Below are 22,161 nucleotides of genomic sequence, written 5' to 3' on the forward strand. Positions count from 1 at the left end.
GAAGGGGGAGTTGGAATTCACCGTGCCCTATCCCAGGACTCTCGTTGAAGGGGGAGTTTGAATACACCGTGCCCTACCCCAGGACTCTCGATGAAGGGGGGTTTGGAATTCACCGTGCCCTAACCCAGGACTCTCGGTGAATGTGGGGTTTGGAATTTACCGTGCCCTATCCCAGGACTCTCGGTGAAGGGGGCTGGAATTCACCGTGCCCCATCCCAGGACTCTCGGTGAAGGGGGAGTTGGAATTCACCGTGCCCTATCCCAGGACTCTCGGTGAAGGGGGTTTGGAATTCACCGTGCCCTATCCCAGGACTCACGGTGAATGGGGGGCTGGAATTCACCGTGCCCTAACCCAGGACTCTCGGTGAATGGGGGATTTGGAATTCACCGTGCCCTATCCCAGGACTCTCGGTGAATGGGGGCTGGAATTCACCGTGCCCCATCCCAGGACTCTCGGTGAAGGGGGAGGTTTGGAATTCACCGTGCCCTTACCCAGGACTCTCGGTGAATGGGGGGTTTGGAATTCACCGTGCCCTATCCCAGGAGTCTCGGTGAAGGGGGAGTTGGAATTCACCGTGCCCTATCCCAGGAGTCTCGGTGAAGGGGGGGTTGGATTTCACCGTGCCCTATCCCAGGACTCTCGGTGAAGGGAGGCTGGAATTCACCGTGCCCTGTCCCAGGACTCTCGGTGAAGGGAGGCTGGAATTCACCATGCCCTATCCCAGGACTCTCGGTGAAGGGAGGCTGGAATTCACCGTGCCCTATCCCAGGACTCTCGGTGAAGGGAGGCTGGAATTCACCGTGCCCTATCCCAGGACGCTCGGTGAAGGGGCAGTTGGAATTCACCGTGCCCTATCCCAGGACTCTCGGTGAAGGGGGAGTTGGAATTCACTGTGCCCTATCCCACGACTCTCGGTGAAGGGGGGTTTGGAATTCACCGTGCCCCATCCCAGGACTCTCGGTGAATGGGGGGTTTGGAATTCACCGTGCCCTATCCCAGGACTCGGTGAATGGGGTGTTTGGAATTCACCATGCCCTATCACAGGACTCTCGGTGAAGGGGGGTTGGAATTCACCGTGCCCTAACCCAGGACTCTCGGTGAAGGGAGGCTGGAATTCACCGTGCCCTATCCCAGGACTCTCGGTGAAGCGGGGGTCTGGAATTCACCGTGCCCTATCCCAGGACTCTGGGTGAAGGGGGGGTTTGAATTCACCGTGCCCCATCCCAGGACTCTCGGTGAAGGGAGGCTGGAATTCACCGTGCCCCATCCCAGGACTCTCGGTGAAGGGGGTCTGGAATTCACAGTGCCCCATCCCAGGACTCTCGGTGAAAGGGGGCTGGAATTCACCGTGCCCTATCCCAGGACTCTGGGTGAAGGGGGGTTGGAATTCACCGTGCCCTATCCCAGGATTCTCGGTGAAGGGGGAGTTGGAATTCACCGTGCCCTATCCCAGGACTCTGGGTGAAGGGGAGCTGGAATTCACCGTGCCCTATCCCAGGACACTCAGTGAAGGGAGGCTGGAATTCACCGTGCCCTATCCCAGGACTTTCGGTGAAGGGGGTCTGGAATTCACTGTGCCCTATCCCAGGACTCTGGGTGAAGGGAGGCAGGAATTAACTGTGCCCTATCCCAGGACTCTCGGTGAAGGGAGGCTGGAATTCACCGTGCCCTATCCCAGGACTCTCGGTGAAGGGGGTCTGGAATTCACCGTGCCCTATCCCAGGACTCTCGGTGAAGGGGGTCTGGAATTCACCGTGCCCTATCCCAGGACTCTCGGTGAAGGGAGGCTGGAATTCACCGTGCCCTATCCCAGGACTCTCGGTGAAGGGGGTCTGGAATTCACCGTGCCCTATCCCAGGACTCTCGGTGAAGGGGGAGTTTGGAATTCACCGTGCCCTATTCCAGGACGCTCGGTGAAGGGGGTCTGGAATTCACCGTGCCCCATCCCAGGACTCTTGTTGAAAGGGGGTTGGATTTCACCGTGCCCTATCCCAGGACTCTCGGTGAAGGGGGAGTTGGAATTCACCGTGCCCTATCCCAGGACTCTCGGTGAATGGGGGGTTGGATTTCACCGTGCCCTATCCCAGGACTCTCGGTGAAGGGAGGCTGGAATTCACCGTGCCCTGTCCCAGGACTCTCGGTGAAGGGAGGCTGGAATTCACCATGCCCTATCCCAGGACTCTCGGTGAAGGGAGGCTGGAATTCACCGTGCCCTATCCCAGGACTCTCGGTGAAGGGAGGCTGGAATTCACCGTGCCCTATCCCAGGACTCTCGGTGAAGGGGCAGTTGGAATTCACCGTGCCCTATCCCAGGACTCTCGGTGAAGGGGGAGTTGGAATTCACTGTGCCCTATCCCACGACTCTCGGTGAAGGGGGGTTTGGAATTCACCGTGCCCCATCCCAGGACTCTCGGTGAATGGGGGGTTTGGAATTCACCGTGCCCTATCCCAGGACTCTCGGTGAATGGGGGGTTTGGAATTCACCGTGCCCTATCCCAGGACTCGGTGAATGGGGGGTTTGGAATTCACCATGCCCTATCCCAGGACTCTCGGTGAAGGGGGGTTGGAATTCACCGTGCCCTAACCCAGGACTCTCGGTGAAGGGGGGTTGGAATTCACCGTGCCCTATCCCAGGACTCTCGGTGAAGGGAGGCTGGAATTCACCGTGCCCTATCCCAGGACTCTCGGTGAAGGGAGGCTGGAATTCACCGTGCCCTATCCCAGGACTCTCGGTGAAGGGAGAGTTGGAATTCTCTGTGCCCTATCCCAGGACTCTCGGTGAAGCGGGGGTCTGGAATTCACCGTGCCCTATCCCAGGACTCTGGGTGAAGGGGGGGTTTGAATTCACCGTGCCCCATCCCAGGACTCTCGGTGAAGGGAGGCTGGAATTCACCGTGCCCCATCCCAGGACTCTCGGTGAAGGGGGTCTGGAATTCACAGTGCCCCATCCCAGGACTCTCGGTGAAAGGGGGCTGGAATTCACCGTGCCCTATCCCAGGACTCTGGGTGAAGGGGGGTTGGAATTCACCGTGCCCTATCCCAGGATTCTCGGTGAAGGGGGAGTTGGAATTCACCGTGCCCTATCCCAGGACTCTGGGTGAAGGGGAGCTGGAATTCACCGTGCCCTATCCCAGGACTCTCGGTGAAGGGAGGCTGGAATTCACCGTGCCCTATCCCAGGACTCTCGGTGAAGGGGGTCTGGAATTCACCGTGCCCTATCCCAGGACTCTCGGTGAAGGGGGTCTGGAATTCACCGTGCCCTATCCCAGGACTCTCGGTGAAGGGAGGCTGGAATTCACCGTGCCCTATCCCAGGACTCTCGGTGAAGGGGGTCTGGAATTCACCGTGCCCTATCCCAGGACGCTCGGTGAAGGGGGTCTGGAATTCACCGTGCCCCATCCCAGGACTCTTGTTGAAAGGGGGTTGGATTTCACCGTGCCCTATCCCAGGACTCTCGGTGAAGGGGGGCTGGAATTCACCGTGCCCTATCCCAGGACTCTCGGTGAAGGGGGAGTTGGAATTCACCCTGCCCTATCCCAGGACTCTCGGTGAAGGGAGGCTGGAATTCACTGTGCCCCATCCCAGGACTCTCGGTGAAGGGGGTCTGGAATTCACAGTGCCCCATCCCAGGACTCTCGGTGAAGGGGGCTGGAATTCACCGTGCCCTATCCCAGGACTCTCGGTGAAGGGGGGTTGGAATTCACCGTGCCCTATCCCAGGACTCTTGGTGAAGGGGGAGTTTGAATTCACCGTGCCCTATCCCAGGTCTCTCGGTGAAGGGAGGCTGGAATTCTCCGTGCCCTATCCCAGCACTCTCGGTGAAGGGAGGCTGGAATTCACCATGCCCTAACCCAGGACTCTGGGTGAAGGGGGGTTGGAATTCACCGTGCCCTATCCCAGGACTCTCGGTGAAGGGAGGTTGGAATTCACCGTGCCCCATCCCAGGAATCTCGGTGAAGGGAGGCTGGAATTCACCGTGCCCTATCCCAGGACTCTCGGTGAAGGGGGAGTTGGAATTCACCGTGCCCTATCCCAGGACTCTCGGTGAAGGGGGAGTTTGAATACACCGTGCCCTATCCCAGGACTCTCGATGAAGGGGGGTTTGGAATTCACCGTGCCCTAACCCAGGACTCTCGGTGAATGTGGGGTTTGGAATTTACCGTGCCCTATCCCAGGGCTCTCGGTGAAGGGGGCTGGAATTCACCGTGCCCCATCCCAGGACTCTCGGTGAAGGGGGAGTTGGAATTCACCGTGCCCTATCCCAGGACTCACGGTGAATGGGGGGCTGGAATTCACCGTGCCCTAACCCAGGACTCTCGGTGAATGGGGGATTTGGAATTCACCGTGCCCTATCCCAGGACTCTCGGTGAATGGGGGCTGGAATTCACCGTGCCCTAACCCAGGACTCTCGGTGAAGGGGGAGGTTTGGAATTCACCGTGCCCTTACCCAGGACTCTCGGTGAATGGGGGGTTTGGAATTCACCGTGCCCTATCCCAGGACACTCGGTGAAGGGAGGCTGGAATTCACCGTGCCCTATCCCAGGAGTCTCGGTGAAGGGGGAGTTGGAATTCACCGTGCCCTAACCCGGGACTCTCGGTGAAGGGGGGTTGGATTTCACCGTGCCCTATCCCAGGACTCTCGGTGAAGGGAGGCTGGAATTCACCGTGCCCTATCCCAGGACTCTCAGTGAAGGGAGGCTGGAATTCACCGTGCCCTATCCCAGGACTCTCGGTGAAGGGGGAGTTGGAATTCACTGTGCCCTATCCCACGACTCTCGGTGAAGGGGGGTTTGGAATTCACCGTGCCCCATCCCAGGACTCTCGGTGAATGGGGGGTTTGGAATTCACCGTGCCCTATCCCAGGACTCGGTGAATGGGGGGTTTGGAATTCACCATGCCCTATCCCAGGACTCTCGGTGAAGGGGGGTTGGAATTCACCGTGCCCTAACCCAGGACTCTCGGTGAAGGGAGGCTGGAATTCACCGTGCCCTATCCCAGGACTCTCGGTGAAGGGAGAGTTGGAATTCTCTGTGCCCTATCCCAGGACTCTCGGTGAAGGGGGGGTCTGGAATTCACCGTGCCCTATCCCAGGACTCTGGGTGAAGGGGGGGTTTGAATTCACCGTGCCCCATCCCAGGACTCTCGGTGAAGGGAGGCTGGAATTCACCGTGCCCCATCCCAGGACTCTCGGTGAAGGGGGTCTGGAATTCACAGTGCCCCATCCCAGGACTCTCGGTGAAAGGGGGCTGGAATTCACCGTGCCCTATCCCAGGACTCTGGGTGAAGGGGGGTTGGAATTCACCGTGCCCTATCCCAGGATTCTCGGTGAAGGGGGAGTTGGAATTCACCGTGCCCTATCCCAGGACTCTGGGTGAAGGGGGGTTGGAATTCACCGTGCCCTATACCAGGACTCTCGGTGAAGGGAGGCTGGAATTCACCGTGCCCTATCCCAGGACTTTCGGTGAAGGGGGTCTGGAATTCACTGTGCCCTATCCCAGGACTCTGGGTGAAGGGAGGCAGGAATTAACTGTGCCCTATCCCAGGACTCTGGGTGAAGGGAGGCTGGAATTCACCGTGCCCTATCCCAGGACTCTCGGTGAAGGGAGGCTAGAATTCACCATGCCCTATCCCAGGACTCTCGGTGAAGGGGCAGTTTGAATACACCGTGCCCTATCCCAGGACTCTCGGTGAAGGGAGGCTGGAATTCACCGTGCCCTAACCCAGGACTCTCGGTGAAGGGAGGCTGGAATTCACCGTGCCCTATCCCAGGACTCTCGGTGAAGGGGGTCTGGAATTCACCGTGCCCTATCCCAGGACTATCGGTGAAGGGGAGCTGGAATTCACCGTGCCCTATCCCAGGACTCTCGGTGAAGGGGGGTTTGGAATTCACCGTGCCCTAACCCAGGACTCTCGGTGAATGGGGGTTTTGGAATTTACCGTGCCCTATCCCAGGACTCTCGGTGAAGGGGGCTGGAATTCACCGTGCCCCATCCCAGGACTCTCGGTGAATGGGGTGTTTGGAATTCACCGTGCCCTATCCCAGGACTCTCGGTGAAGGGGGGTTGGAATTCACCGTGCCCTAACCCAGGACTCTCGGTGAAGGGGAGCTGGAATTCACCGTGCCCTATCCCAGGACTCTCGGTGAAGGGGGGTTTGGAATTCACCGTGCCCTATCCTAGGACTCTCGGTGAAGGGGGGTTTGGAATTCACCGTGCCCCATCCCAGGACTCTCGTTGAAGGGGGTCTGGAATTCACCGTGCCCTATCCCAGGACTCTCGGTGAAGGGAGGCTGGAATTCACCGTGCCCTATCCCAGGACTCTCGGTGAAGGGGGGTTGGAATTCACCGTGCCCCATCCCAGGACTCTCGGTGAAGGGGGTCTGGAATTCACCGTGCCCTATCCCAGGACTCTCGGTGAAGGGGGGTTGGAATTCACCGTGCCCCATCCCAGGACTCTCGGTGAAGGGAGGCTGGAATTCACCGTGCCCTAACCCAGTACTCTCGGTGCAGGGGGGCTGGAATTCACCGCGCCCTAACCAGGACTCTCGGTGAAGGGAGGCTGGAATTCACCGTGCCCTATACCAGGACTCTCGGTGAAGGGGGAGTTGGAATTCACCGTGCCCTATCCCAGGACTCTCGGTGAAGGGGGGAGTTGGAATTCTCCGTGCCCTATCCCAGGACTCTCGGTGAATGGGGGGTTTGGAATTCACCGTGCCCTATCCCAGGACTCTCGGTGAAGGGAGGCTGGAATTCACCGTGCCCTATCCCAGGACTCTCGGTGAAGGGAGGCTGGAATTCACTGTGCCCTATCCCAGGACTCTCGGTGAAGGGGGGGTTTGGAATTCACTGCGCCCTAACCCGGGACTCTCGGTGAATGGGGGGTTTGGAATTCACCGTGCCCCATCCCAGGACTCTCGGTGAAGGGGGGAGTTGGAATTCACCGTGCCCTATCCCAGGACTCTCGGTGAAGGGGGGGTTTGGAATTCACCGTGCCCTATGCCAGGAGTCTCGGTGAAGGGGGGTTGGAATTCACCATGCCCTATCCCAGGACTCTCGGTGAAGGGGGTTTGGAATTCACCGTGCCCTATCCCAGGACTCTGGGTGAAGGGAGGCTGGAATTCACCGTGCCCTATCCCAGGACTCTCGGTGAAGGGGGTTTGGAATTCACCGTGCCCTATCCCAGGACTCTCGGTGAAGGGAGGCTGGAATTTACCGTGCCCTATCCCAGGACTCTCGGTGAATGGGGGGTTTGGAATTCACCGTGCCCCATCCCAGGACTCTCGGTGAAGGGAGGCTGGAATTCACCAACAAGAGATCTACTTTCACGTCAACTTACTTTTTCATCTCCCCCTTTCTATTTTCAGTCTAGTTTGTCGATGTACCATTTGTCCATGTACTTTGTCGATTATTCTTTTTGTCTACTATGTACATACTGTGTACGTTCGCTTGCTTGGCCGCAGAAAAATACTTTTCACTGTACTTCAGTACGTGTGACAATAAATCAAATCAAAATTGACGGTTCTCAGTTGTAATTTCAATCTGTCGTCTGCATCCTTTTTTGGCTTCATCTTTACCTCCTGCCAGTGAGCTCTGGATTTGTCTGCACTATCTGTTTGGAGATATGTCCTTCTCTCTTGGATTCTAGGCATGGGACTTGGTTCTCACATAGACTGTAGACACACTCTGGTATCTGCTCAACACATGTTTATTAGTACCACATCTAAACAGGTTACAGATTAGGCACATGGCTCGTGGGCATGATTCCAACCGCTCTTTCTTATGTCAGTCGTACCTCATCATTTACGTCATACATTAACATATCCCACCTGTTCACCCTATATACTACACTAGCCCCAAGTATACTATCCTACAGTTAAACAACATGTATCAATGTCTTTAAATATTTACAGTAAGAAGTCTTACAACACCAGGTTAAAGTCCAACAGGTTTGTTTCAAACACGAGCTTTCGGAGCACGGCTCCTTCTTCAGGTGAATGTATCCTTCTTCACCTGAAGAAGGAGCCGTGCTCCGAAAGCTCGTGTTTGAAACAAACCTGTTGGACTTTAACCTGGTGTTGTAAGACTTCTTACTGTGCTCACCCCAGTCCAACGCCGGCATCTCCACATCATGTTTAAATATTTACACATTACATTTCTGTAACTCCCTTTTTACACCTACAAATTCTCGCCAACTCCTCATCTTCCCCTCCTCAAGTCACAGTGCGGAGAAATTCAATCTCCCTCAATTATTATGGTCCTCAGGGAAGATGTCTTGCCCACAAGAACTTTCTTCACCCGCTGGTAGAACATCAGCATCTGCAGCATTGCTAGAGAGCAGAGGGCAGGTTGCAAGATGACTGAAGTGCAAGGAGAATGAAGACTTTTCAATGTAAGGCCAACCCAATACAGAAGACGGAGAGAATCAACCTTTCGACCCTCAGACGAGAAGAGAGGAACTCAAGTCACTGAGGAACTTGTTGCTTCCTGGAGGACAGAGGAAAGAACTTCAGAAGAGGAATAATCTTCAACTAACTCCAGAGAAGATTCTTAACAGCTGTATCATCCACCGCTGGATTGAAGACCAAGACGGCATTGAAGATCTGAGGTTTCATTAAGCTTAGACAACAAAGGGACAACAACTCCCAATTCCAGTAAGGCGTTCAGGGAAGGAAGAGTTGATTTTTCAATTATATTTGGGGAGGATTGCCGACTCTCTGTAGGCAGTAGTAAGAGAACTACTCCATAGAATCGTAGAATTTACAGGGCAGAAGGAGGCCATTTGGCCCATTGGGTCTGCACCGGCCTTGGAAAGAGCACCCCACCCAAGCCCACACCTCCACCCTATCACCGTAACCCAGTAACCCCACCCAACCTTTTTGGACACCATGGGCAATATATCATGGCCAATCCACCTAACCTGCACCTCCATGGACTGTGGGAGGAAACCGGAGCACCCGGAGGAATCCCACGCAGGGGTGTGCAGAGAGAATGTGCAGACTCCGCACAGATAGTGACCCAGCGGGGAATCGAACCTGGAACCCTGGCACTGTGAAGCCACAGTGCTAACCACTGTGCTACCGTGCTGCCCAAATTAGACAGCTTCATCTTCTATAATGAGACGAATATCATGCAGACAATTAACTTGGGGACAAGACCCTGTCCAGAATTCTGCAGCTTCAGAAGGGGAGATTCTGCCGTAGCTTCTGCGCTGAACTCCAGCTTGGGAAGACGTCTTTCAGTTGGGACGAATATGGCTGGAAAGCAGTGTGATCCAGTGAAATGTCATCTTTTTCTCGACTTTCCATTTCCTGGATAGAATGTGTTTCAGATATATTTGTTGGTCTGTGACTTTGATTAAAATAGTAGAATTTGCAGAAATGTTTGACGTTTTGCTGCATTGGAAGTATTCCATAGCTCCTGCTGGGCAGTTCCAGTGTCTGTGCTCAGTTTTCACACCACAGTGCAAGCATCTCAAAATGGCTACCGGCGTAGATTCTCCTGCCCTGTTGCCTGGTTTGGCAGACTTTCTTATGCATGGGACCACTGATCAAGGGCCCATTCAATCTACACAGTCATGTGAAGCCTTGGAATTATAGCCCAATGAAATGATCCACGCTTGGCCTACCTCACAGACTGGGCCGCTTGATCCAAAGTAAGATCATCTTTACTCTGTCGAAAGTCGGAGTTTCTCAGCCTGGGCGCCCTCGACTATGCCATCATGGATTAGCTTGTGCTTTAGCGCCTTGTATGTGTATATGGGCCAGGATTTAGAGAACCCCAAAATGTATCATGGAGTTCACCTGACCCACAACTTTTACTAGATTGTGGTATGGGGAGCACACGGCCCACTCTACAGGTGTGGTACGGCAGAAATGGAAAAGTAATTTTTAAAGCAAAACAATGTTTATTCTATGAACTCAAGTTAACCTTTTTGGAACATAGTGAACATCTTAGCAACCATCAATTCAAACACAACCCCCAAAGAATACAACACTAAGTAATCCTTAATAACTTCCCAAACAACATCCAGAAGACAGAAGAAACACCCGTCAACAGAAGCACATCAGGTTAAAGTCACTACTGAAAACATTTATCATTCTGAATTCACCAAACGATCAAGAGATAGTCTTTTCATGGCAGAGAGATCAACAGTACACCTGCTCTGTCTGGCTTCAGCTCCAACACTGAAAACAAAACTGAAACACACCCTGCAGCAAACAGCCTAAAACGAAAGTAAAAAGCTGACAACCCAGTTCCACCCACACTCTGACATCACTGCAGAAATATGAGCAGCCAAACATTTCTTAAAGTGACATTCTCATGACATATGTGCAAGAACTAGGTTGCACATACTTTGGTATCTGCATGACACTTGCTTCTGAGAACTGCATCTAAACACGTTATAGATTAGACATGTTGCTCTTAGACATGATTCCAACCTCTCTCTCTCTCTCGATAGAGACGAAAACATGACTGATGTCAGTAGTACATCATCATCTATGTCACAAATTAGAATATCCCATCTGTTAAACTTCTATACGACATGACCTTTCCCCCCCGTGGGAATGTGCCTCGACAGTACCCCAAACAACCTCATCATTGAAGCAAGGCCATTGTTCAATTATAGTTTTGCACATCGATCTGTGATTCCAATTTACCAGAGACAGATCTGTACTCGCCACAGAAATTGACCCTCCTCCAATTTTTACATGGGCTTCTTGTCCTTGTCCAGAGCGAACGTAAACCTCCCCTCAATGTGCTGGAATACTGCTCCTTGATCGACTTGACCAAGCTCATTTCCCAGGATCAGAACCAGTATGAATCCTTCCTTGCTGGGCCACAAAGATACAGATCCAGAAAATTCTCCTGAACATATTTCAGAAACTCTTCCGCCTCTATGACCTTTACAGGAATTTTAGGAAATTTCTCCCATTATAATTATTTGATAGTGTTTGCATTCCCCTGCAATTCTGTTCTTATATATCTGGGAAGCCTATGGAATACACCCAGTAGTGTAATGGTACCTCTGTTGTTTCTCATCTCTTACCAAAGAGATTCAGCGCCTGATCCCTCAAGGACATCCTTTCCCTCCAAGCGGGAAACACTCTTAGCCAGTCATGCTTGGTGTGGAGTGGTGTCCCTCAAGCTATAAATCCCTGGCGACACTGGTGGACTGTTCCAGGAATTACCAGCTATGGAAACAGACGAAAGACTACCGTAGCACACCACTAGGTGCAGGAAGAAGATTGGGATTCCAGGCTGGATGTGGCAGGACTGATCTGTTGGATGTGGGATCCTTTAGAAGTGGATTATCCACCTCAGCCTCCTCTAGATCGCGAGTTCCATTGTTCAGCCAATTTGATTCACTACATGATACCTGTCTATCACTCGTTGCTTATGCTGTTTGACACGCAGCAGTCCGATGTTGTAGCTTCACCAGGTTGATACATTATGAAGGATTATATAGGACTAAACGTTTCCCCTTAGAAGATGGGTCCAAAACTAGGGGGCATAGATTTATGGTAAAAGGCAGGAGATTTAGAGCGAATTTGAGTAAAAGCTTTTTCACCCAGTTGGTGGTGGGAGTCTGGAACTCGCTGCCTGAAAGGGTGGTGGAGGCAGAGACCCTCACAACATTGAAGTATTCAGATGAGCACTTGAAATGTCACAGCGCACAAGGACATAGACCGAGTGCTGGAAAATGGGATTAGAATAGGTAGGTGCTTGATGGCCAGCACAAACACAATGGGCTGAAGGGCCTTTTTCTGTGCTGTAAAGCTGTATGACTCATTTCTCGGTATGTTTTGTGTTGCTCCTGGCATTCCCACGTGCACTCTTCATTGATCCCCTGGCTTGGTGGTAATGGTAGAGTGGGGGATATGCCGGGTCATGAGGTTACAGATTGCGGTGAAGTACAATCCGGCACTTCATGGGCGTCCATGATTGGGGGCGGGGGGGTGGAACAAAAAGAAAATATGCCAAAACAGGTCCACTTGTGCATTCAGACTTCACGTAATAGGGGTGAATTTGGACAAACACTCGCTCTAAAATATTTGCCCATGTATTTAAATTGCTTCCCTGTAAGGCTCATGGTTAACTCTGCAAAATATTCTGGTTGCCAAGTGGAACAGTACACGTGAGGTACCGAGATGGTCAGCCGCCTTTGCTGTGTCAAGTGAACCCATGATTAATAACGGAAAGCTGCCAATAGCATTGACTGTGAAGGGGTTTTCACAGATCTTTTCGGTTTGACCGACGTCTAAAACACCTCAACACACAGAGAACGTAAAAGTGAAATCAGTAAAGACCGCGCGCGGGCTGGATTCTCCATCGGTGGGATCCTCCGCTTCACCGCAGCGCGCTCACGCCCGCGGATTTCCCGACAGCGTGGAGGTGCCCAACCCCATTCGCCGGCTGCCAGGACGGAGGATCCTGCTACCAGCACCAGAAAACAGTGCGGCGGGACAGAGAATCCCACCTTGTTTGAATTACATTTGGCACACATCAGAACATTTCCCCCCCCCCCCCCCCCCAAACATTCGGATGTTCTCTTGCATTATATTCAGAAACTAATTATATTCTCGGAATGTTATGGTCATACAATGACAATAAAAGGTTTTGGACATGATGATAAACAAGCTCCACTGTTTGCAACACTTTAGAATGTGTTTGTTCTCAATTCATGTCTAGCCTGGTAGCCCCCACCTTCTGCAACATCACAACCAAATAATCTAGTGCGCTTGACGTTAAGGGGAGGGACACTGAATGGTGACTCACCTGTGATACCATGTGATTCGTCATTGGCTGTTGCTGAGGTGTGGGTGGCAGTTGCTGTTGCTGCTGTGGAGAATTAGACAGGACGGTCCTCCCAGGTTGCTGTGTCGAGGTTTGCACGTACCCTGCTGACGTTAATTCAGGAGTCCCGAGTGGCAAGCCTGGAACAGGAGTCGCAATTCTTACAACACAGAACAAACAATCTTATGAAAATTTCACTTGACTGCCGCACAAACGCATGTCCGACCCAAAACCAAATAAAATCTCTCTATATATTGTTCAATTCTTGCCGGTCGCACAAGCTCAGTTCGTACCACAACAAAAATAAAATGGATGTCAACTCGGTGTGTGACACTAAGGGAAAGAGCTCAGATAATGTGATACTCCTAAGAGTGCATCAAAAAGCATCACGATATCAGAGAAATACATTAATTGCTAATAGACTAAAAGTTCAGTCCCTCCTTTTCCTCCCACATTGAAACTTTTTGCATTGAAAAAAGTTCCTCTGAAAAACTGTTTCTCTGAGCATTCTGCTCCCTTTTTGGAAAATGTGTCAAATATATAAATCGCTCACAGGGATTCAGATACCAAGGCGGCTCAATTCATGCCTCAGTTTAACATTGGAGCAAACATTTGCATCACTTCTGTTGTGATTTCAGCTGAAAAGCAGATGGAGACAAGTGCGAGAAAACCCTGCAAGAAAATGTGATTTAAAAGGAAGCTTTGTTTCAACCTAAAGAATGGCCAAAAATGGAAGTGACAAAACAAATGTGTTTTTAATTCCACAATTTGACAGTCGCAGATCAGGATGGAATAGCTCCACTGACATAGGCGATGGGGTCAGTAGCTGCTACTTTGACCATTAAGAGCACAACATCCTTCTCGTGCTCAGCCAAGTGAAAAGGTTCAGACAAGAGCTGGGGTTACAGTTGCTGACCAGCAGCTGTGGAATAGACTGGCCTGAAATATCAAGTCAGTAGTTTTGACGCGTGCCTGGTCGAAGCTCGAAATGAGCATCTCGCAGAGCGCCAAATGAGGTGGTGAAATGTGGCAGTGAGGCGGCCTGCTGCAGCAGGATATCGACATGTCAAGCCACGGGGACACGGAACTGCAGATAGTTCCGACAATTCCTGGCGACTAGTTTTCAATCCTAGCCATGTTGTTGGTGGAAAGATAGCAGATGGAAATGGGGCACTTCGCTGCAAGGATGGTAAGAGAATGGTGGAAATGTCCAGCGGGTCAGGCATCATCTGAGGAGAGGAACAGAGTTAATGTTTCAGGCTGATGGCCTTTTGTAGGAATAGAGGTCGTTCGGCCCCTCGATTCTGCGTTGCCATTTTCCTGCACTGTCCCAATATCCCTTGATGTCTTGAATATCTCGAAATCTATTGATCTCAGTATTAAACATATTCAGTGACTGAGCCCACCCCAACTCTCCGGGGTAGAGAATTCGAAAGGTTCACCACCCTCCGAGTGAAGAAATTCCTCTGAAATAGCCCTACCCCTTATTTTGAGACTGTGTCCTCTAATTCTAGATCCTCTCAATCAAGGGAATCAACCTTCCGGCATCCACCCTGTCACCTCCTGGGAGATTTTTCAATGCTTCGCTGGGTTCTGACGAAACATTAATACTGTTTCACTGCAGAGATGCCGCTTGCCCTGCTGACCTCAGCCAGCATCTGGGGCATTTTACATCTGGAAGAACAAATAGGTGACTACCTATTCCAGCTCCTCAAATACAATTTGTTGGCAGCCATTGCAAGACAGATATTTGATGAGTTCTGCGCAGCACATCACTTGGTCTGGAATGACCTTCAAAACAAACAATTGGGGAGGAAAGAAAACCAGCAAGAAGAGACTTCGAACCAACTGATTATTATTGCATGAACAGCACAGAAAACAACTCTTCGAAACGCATCAGCTAAATTTAAGACTAGGCAGATTAAGATTAGGGAGGTTATGCTGCAACTGTATAAGGTGTTAGTGAGGCCACACCTGGAGTATTGTGTTCAGTTTTGGTCTCCTTACCTGAGAAAGGACGTACTGGCGCTGGAGGGTGTGCAGAGGAGATTCACTAGGTTAATCCCAGAGCTGAAGGGGTTGGATTACAAGGAGAGGTTGAGTAGACTGGGACTGTACTCGTTGGAATTTAGAAGGATGCGGGGGGATCTTATAGAAACATATAAAATTATGATGGGAATAGATAGGATAGATGCGGGCAGGTTGTTTCCACTGGTGGGTGAAAGCAGAACTAGGGGACATAGCCTCAAAATAAGGGGAAGTAGATTTAGGACTGAGTTTAGGAGGAACTTCTTCACCCAAAGGGTTGTGAATCTATGGAATTCCTTGCCCAGTGAAGCAGTTGAGGCTCCTTCATTACATGTTTTTAAGGTAAAGATAGATAGTTTTTTGAAGAATAAAGAGATTTAGGGTTATGGTGTTCGGGCCGGAAAGTGGAGCTGAGTCCACAAAAGATCAGCCATGATCTCACTGAATGGCGGAGCAGGCTCGAGGGGCTAGTTCTTATGTTCTAAGTGCGCACCTGTTTTGGAGAGTCTGTTTCCACTCTTACTGCTGCCAATGCTGTCCCCTCGGGTCAGAATGGAAATGCCGCTGAAGCTGCTTGCTTTGGTTACGGGCGGCTTCAAGCTGCGGTTTGAGCTGTCAGAATCGGTGCTACTCCATGGCCGGGGTTCAGAGGACTTCAGCTCGTTCTCAGTGCTGCTTTGACGGCTGCTAGAAGCTCTGCTTAGGCACTCTCGGTTTCCTCTGCAACAATGGAGACAGGAGTCAGTGACCTGCTGACAACATCCTGCAGCAGCAAAGTGTTCTCACTGCTGCATCGTTCCACAAGCTTAGACACAAGGGTTCCCCAGCTTTTACAGAAATACTGAAGGCCCATTGTCTCTTATTCACGTTAAACATCAATGAACTGCACTACAGAGTACCACACAAACACTGCCACAGTTATATGGCCGGTGGTGCTGGTCAAGTAGTTTTCATGCCCAACACTTTGACAACTGCAACAAACGGAAACAGAAATAACAGCACACCAAACACAAAGTGCTGCAGCAGATCCAGCTATCTACCCGAGGAACGCTGCACAGAGGAAAGGAAATGAGAAGGCAGTAGAGACAGGCAACAAGGCATATCTCTTGCATCTCAATCCCCTACATCGCACAGCCTGTGAATATGAACACTGCCTTACTTACAAACTATTCTGTTATCATATATCAGTAAACAGCAAAGGGGCCAACCGCACGAGGGCGCGCGACACACACACACACACAAAATATAACGTGCCTTTGACGTATACAGCATCCCAACATTCACAAGAGTGTTATCAAACATGATCTGATACCACGCCACATAAGGAGACATTAGAGGTGATCAAAACTTTAGGAGTATCTTAAAGGGGAAGAGAGAGGGGGTAAATAGGGAGGAAATCTTAGGACCTTGACTGCTGAAGGCACAACTACCAATGATGGGGCAATTAAATCCGGGGATGTGCAAGAAGCGCAGATACCTCAGAGGGTTGTGGAGCTCGAGGAGATTATGAAAATCGCTTATTGTCACGAGTAGGCTTCAAATGAAGTTACTGTGAAAAGCCCCTAGTCGCCACATTCCGGCGCCTGTCCGGGGAGGCTGGTACGGGAATTGAACCGTGCTGCTGGCCTGCCTTGGTCTGCTTTAAAAGCCCGCGATTTAGCCCAGTGTGCTAAACCAGCCCCTGATCGGCAGAGGAGAGGCCATGGAGAGATTTGAAAACAAGGATGAGAATTTTAAAAATTAATACTCAACCATGAGATGTGAAAATGCTGATGGGTGAATGTAACTTGGGAGCTACGGCGTAGGCAGGGCTTTGGATGACCTCAAGTTTACAGGGGCTAGAACGTGGTAGGCGAGTCAAAAGAGCGTCGGAATCGTCACGTCCACAGGTAAGAAAGGCATGAATGAGGGTTTGAGCAGCACACACTGAGGCAGGGTGAAGGCACGCAATGATGCCCAGATGGAGTGAGTGTGTGGACATGTGGCCAGAAGTGCATCTTGGGGACAAGTGTGACACCATGACTGCAAGCAGTTTGTTTAGACTCAGACGGGAGGGAACGACGGGGCTCATGGTGATGGAACAGACTGTATAACGGGGCAGAAGGCAAAGGTTTGGGTCCCACAATAGTTAGCTGCTCATCCAGGACGGGATGTCAGATGAGGACTCTGACAATTTAAAGACAGTGGAGGAATTGAGAGAGTGGTGGAGAGATTGAGCTGGGTGCTGGCTACTGTACATCTGAAAACGGATTGGATGATGTCTCAAGAGAGACAGCATACAGATCAGAAATAGAAAGGGGAGGCCAACGATAGATCCTGGAGGACAGGAGAAGCAACAGCAGAGGAGCCAGAAGAAAAGACAAGCGATGCTCTGGCTACAACTGAATAGATAAGAATGGAATCAGGCACCACTCAACTGGGCGACAGTGGAGGGGCACTGGAGGAAGTCAGTCGCCAACCATGTCAATGATAGCAGGCGGCCTGCGATGGACGAGGAGCGAGTTAACCTTTGCCGCAGCTAAGGCATTTATAGAGTCTCAAACAATGAACGTGGTTTACAGCAATATGTTTCTCCAAAGTTGACCAAGTACAAGAAGGCCACGGTGTAAAGCTAGCAAAGTCACACTACGCTGGGATGGGTGAACACATCAATTTATTCAATTATATGCAAACACGCCAACAAACGCCCATAATGGCCAACTTCTCAAAAACTAAAATAACCCACAATCACCAGAAGCAACTGGAGCAAACTCAATCACAGGTGATCTCAACATCATTTTGACTTCCGCTATTGTATTTGCCACCTCGTGTGTGCCACGTGCACCCAGGCATGGGCAAAAAAATAAATTGCTAATGGCAGGATGGTACAGTTGGTATGAGCCAAGTTATTGATAACGGGATCTCTCAAATCTCCTGCCACCCAATCTGGAATGCTCAATGGGAAGACCAGGATACAAGGGCACACGTTTCGGTGCAAGGTCATTAATAATAATAATCTTTATTGTCACAAGTAGGCTTACATTAACACTGCAATGAAATGACTGTGAAAAGCCCCTAGTCGCCACATTCCGGCGCCTGTTCGGGTCACAGAGGGAGAATTCAGAATGACCAATTCACCTTAACAGCACGTCTTTCGGGATTTGTGGGAGGAAACCGGAGCACCCGGAGGAAACCCACGCAGACACGGGGAGAATGTGCAGACTCTACACAGTGACCCAAGGCGGGAATCGAACCTGGGACCCTAGCTCTGTGAAGCAACAGTGCTCACCACTGTGCTCCCGTGCCGCCACTCAACATGAAACAGGAGCAGCACTGAGATTTCATTCAAGACAAACTGATCAGCCAGTTTAAAAATGATCTGAACAGCCAAGATTTGGTTTGACGGGTGTGAATCTGTGCACATTCAGATATAGACCAGCCAAGTACAAAAACTCGTCAGTGACAAAAGAGTAGACAAAACTACAACAAACACATTGCAAAGCCATCCAACGACAATCAGCCATGCACTGGCATTGCACTGCTCTTGACAAAGCGAGAGCTCCAAATAAATAATTGAATACCTAAAAAGCTGCCTCCTTTTTTGCAAACTAGAAGAACTGCATTCTTTGGAGACTCTGTTGATTGTATTAGAAAGATAAATGTATTTCTAACAGTTTGGGACATTCATTAAAAGCAGCAACTGCAAAGAAATGTAATGTGCACAGAACACTGACCTGCTGTCCATCAGATAGCCATTGTACGATGACTGAAAGTGAAAGAGAAGAGATTTTTACATATCGGAATACAATCAAACAACCTTGTTGCTACTGAGGGCGGTAAAATACCTTCCAGAAATGACTGACACTCGATTGCCCGATGGCCAACATTCACTTTACTGATCTGACAATACTGCAGATAGCCGTTACGTATTTTTGACAAAAAGAAATGACACGACACAATTATTAGGTTTTTAAATACATGATCTACACTGTCTGTGCTGTTTTCACATGAGATGGAAAAGTCAATGTCCAAAATCAGTCTGGGGTTCACGGAGAGAGTGCAAGAGGAAGGGGTATATGGACAGTGCTAGAGTGCGAGACAAGCGGCGATAGTGAGAGAAGGCGAGAGTAGTGGGAATAGTGAGAGAGGAGGGGAGATATGAGAGAGTGCAAGAGGAGGGGGTATATGAACAGTGCAAGAGTGCGAGACAAGTGGCGATATAGTGAGAGAAGGCGAGAGGAGAGAGGATAGTGAGAGTGTGAGAGAGGAGCAGGGACAGTGAGAGTGTGAGCGGGGATAGTGAGAGAATGAGACTCACTCTCTCTCTATCACTGCTCCTCGCTCACGGGGGCCCCCCCCTCCTCGCTCACGGCCCCCCCCCCCCCTCCTCGCTCACGGGCCCCCCCCCTCCTCGCTCACGGGCCCCCCCCCCCTCCTCGCTCACGGGGCCCCCCCCCCATCTCGCTCACGGGGCCCCCCCACCTCCTCGCTCACGGGGCCCCCCCCCCCTCCTCCCTCCCGGGCCCCCCCCCCCCTCCTCGCTCACGGGCCCCCCCCCCCTCCTCGCTCACGGGCCCCCCCCCCCTCGCTCACGGGGCCCCCCCCTCCTCGCTCACGGGGGCCCCCCCCCTCCTCGCTCACGGGGCCCCCCCCTCCTCGCTCACGGGCCCCCCCCCCCCCTCCTCGCTCACGGGCCCCCCCCTCCTCGCTCACGGGCCCCCCCCTCCTCTCTCACTGTCCCCCTCCTCTCTCACTGTCCCCCCTCCTCTCTCACTGTCCCCCCTCCTCTCTCACTGTCCCCCCTCCTCTCTCACTGTCCCCCTCCTCTCTCACTGTCCCCCCTCCTCGCTCACTGTCCCCCTCCTCGCTCACTGTCCCCCTCCTCTCTCACTGTCCCCTTCCTCTCTCACTGTCCCCCTCCTCTCTCACTGTCCCCCCTCCTCTCTCACTGTCCCCCCTCCTCTTTCACTGTCCCCCTCCTCGCTCACTGTCCCCCTCCTCTCTCACTGTCCCCCCTCCTCTCTCACTGTCCCCCCTCCTCTCTCACTGTCCCCCTCCTCTCTCACTGTCCCCCTCCTCTCTCACTGTCCCCCCTCCTCTCTCACTGTCCCCCTCCTCTCTCACTGTCCCCCTCCTCTCTCACTGTCCCCCTCCTCTCTCACTGTCCCCCTCCTCTCTCACTGTCCCCCTCCTCTCTCACTGTCCCCCTCCTCTCTCACTGTCCCCCCTCCTCTCTCACTGTCCCCCCTCCTCTCTCACTGTCCCCCTCCTCTCTCACTGTCCCCCTCCTCTCTCACTGTCCCCCTCCTCTCTCACTGTCCCCCTCCTCTCTCACTGTCCCCCTCCTCTCTCACTGTCCCCCTCCTCTCTCACTGTCCCCCTCCTCTCTCACTGTCCCCCTCCTCTCTCACTGTCCCCCTCCTCTCTCACTGTCCCCCTCCTCTCTCAGACCCTCTCACTGTCAAGAAAGGAGGGCGAGGGAAAGCAGTGAATCGGGCCAGATAACCTCACATCAGTTGTTGGGAAAATACTAGAACCTATTTTTAAAAAGTTTCAACAGTGCACTTAAAATAAAGCATTGGAACAAATCAACATGGTTTTACTATTGAGAAATCCTGTTTGACAAACTTATTGGAGTTCTTTCGCGGACGTAACTTAAAAGATAGATAAGAGTGAACCAGTAGATATAGTATATCTGGGTTTCCAAAAGGCCTTCGATAAGGTGTCACACAAAAAGTTAATAGGCAAAACAAGGGCTCATTGAGTTCGGGGTAATAGTTTGGTCTCGATAGATAGGATTACGGATAGAAAAGAGAGCGCGTGCATAAACAGAGATTTTTCAAGTTGGCAGGTTGTGAAAAGTGGAGTACCACAAGGATCAATGCTGGAGCCTCAGCAATTACAACTTATATTAATGACTTGGAAAAAAGAGACAAAGAACAAAGAAAAGTACAGCACAGGAACAGGCCCTTCGGCCCTCCAAGCCTGCGCTGACCATGCTGCCCGTCTAAACTAAAATCTTCTACACTTCCAGGGTCCGTATCCCTCTATTCCCATCCTATTCATGTATTTGTCAAGATGCCCCTTAAATGTCACTATCGTCCCTGCTTCCACCACCTCCTCCGGCAGCGAGTTCCAGGCACCCACTACCCTCTGTGTAAAAAAACTCACCTCGTACATCTCCTCTAAACCTTGCCCCTCACACCTTAAACCTATGCCCCCTAGTAATTGACCCCTCTACCCTGGGAAAAAGACAGGGAGTATTGTATCCAGGTTTACTGACGATACCAGGATAGGTGGAAAGGTAAGCCGTGAAAAGGACACAACAAGACTGCAAAGATATATGAGCAGGTTAGTTGAGTGGGTAACAAGATGGCAGATGGATTAAAATGTCGGGGGGGGGGGGGTGAAGTTTTTCCATTAAAATGGAAAAGTAGAATATTTTTTGAAAAGGTGGGAAACTTCTAAGTGTTAATGTTCAGAGAGACTTGGGTGTGCTGGTACAAGGAATATAGAAAGTCAGAATGATCCTACAGCAAGCAATTAGGAAGGCAACTATCATGTTGACCGTAATAATTCATTGAGGGGCTGGTTTAGCTCACCGGGCTAAATCGCTGGCTTTTAAAGCAGACCAAGCAGGCCAGCAGCACGGTTCAATTCCCGTACCAGCCTGTGGCGACTAGGGGCTTTTCACAGTAACTTCATTGAAGCCTACTCGTGACAATAAGCAATTTTCATTTCATTTCAATCACAAGGGGACTGGTGTGTATGAATAAAGAAGTCTTGCTGCAATTGGACAGGGTTTTGGTGAGACCACATCTGGAATTCTGGGCGCAGTTTTGGTCTCCATATTTAAGGATATACTGGCATGGGGGGGTGGGGCAGTGAAGATTCACTGGATTGGTCACTGGAATGAGGGGGTTGTCCTATGATGAGTCTGAGTAAATTGGGTCGATATTCTCTGGAGTTTGGAACAATAAGAGGTGATCACATTGAAACATAGCAGATTCTGAAGTGGTTTGACAGGGTGGATACTGAGAGATTGTTTCCCCCTGGCTGGGGTTTGACAGGGTGGATACTGAGAGATTGTTTCCCCCTGGCTGGGGTTTGACAGGGTGGATACTGAGAGATTGTTTCCCCCTGGCTGGGGTTTGACAGGGTGGATACTGAGAGATTGTTTCCCCCTGGCTGGGGTTTGACAGGGTGGATACTGAGAGATTGTTTCCCCCTGGCTGGGGTTTGACAGGGTGGATACTGAGAGATTGTTTCCCCCTGGCTGGGGTTTGACAGGGTGGATACTGAGAGATTGTTTCCCCCTGGCTGGGATTTGACAGGGTGGATACTGAGAGATTGTTTCCC

The 22,161-nt window shown here is 51.4% G+C and overlaps 1 protein-coding gene across 1 annotated transcript in view; it reads right to left on the minus strand.

The window, feature by feature from the left end:
* Window positions 1-22,161, minus strand: part of LOC119958094 (R3H domain-containing protein 2) — a 148,581-nt gene that overhangs the window by 81,487 nt on the left and 44,933 nt on the right. Inside the window, exons 10-13 of the mRNA XM_038786323.1 lie at window positions 18,537-18,568; window positions 18,384-18,437; window positions 15,317-15,543; window positions 12,778-12,935 (exon numbers count right to left, since the gene is read on the minus strand). Coding sequence (XP_038642251.1) covers window positions 12,778-12,935; window positions 15,317-15,543; window positions 18,384-18,437; window positions 18,537-18,568 — 471 coding nt within the window. The remainder of the gene's footprint in view (window positions 1-12,777; window positions 12,936-15,316; window positions 15,544-18,383; window positions 18,438-18,536; window positions 18,569-22,161) is intronic.

The sequence above is a fragment of the Scyliorhinus canicula genome, chromosome 28 (assembly GCF_902713615.1).
Source record: "Scyliorhinus canicula chromosome 28, sScyCan1.1, whole genome shotgun sequence".
Classification (NCBI taxonomy): Eukaryota; Metazoa; Chordata; class Chondrichthyes; order Carcharhiniformes; family Scyliorhinidae; genus Scyliorhinus; species Scyliorhinus canicula.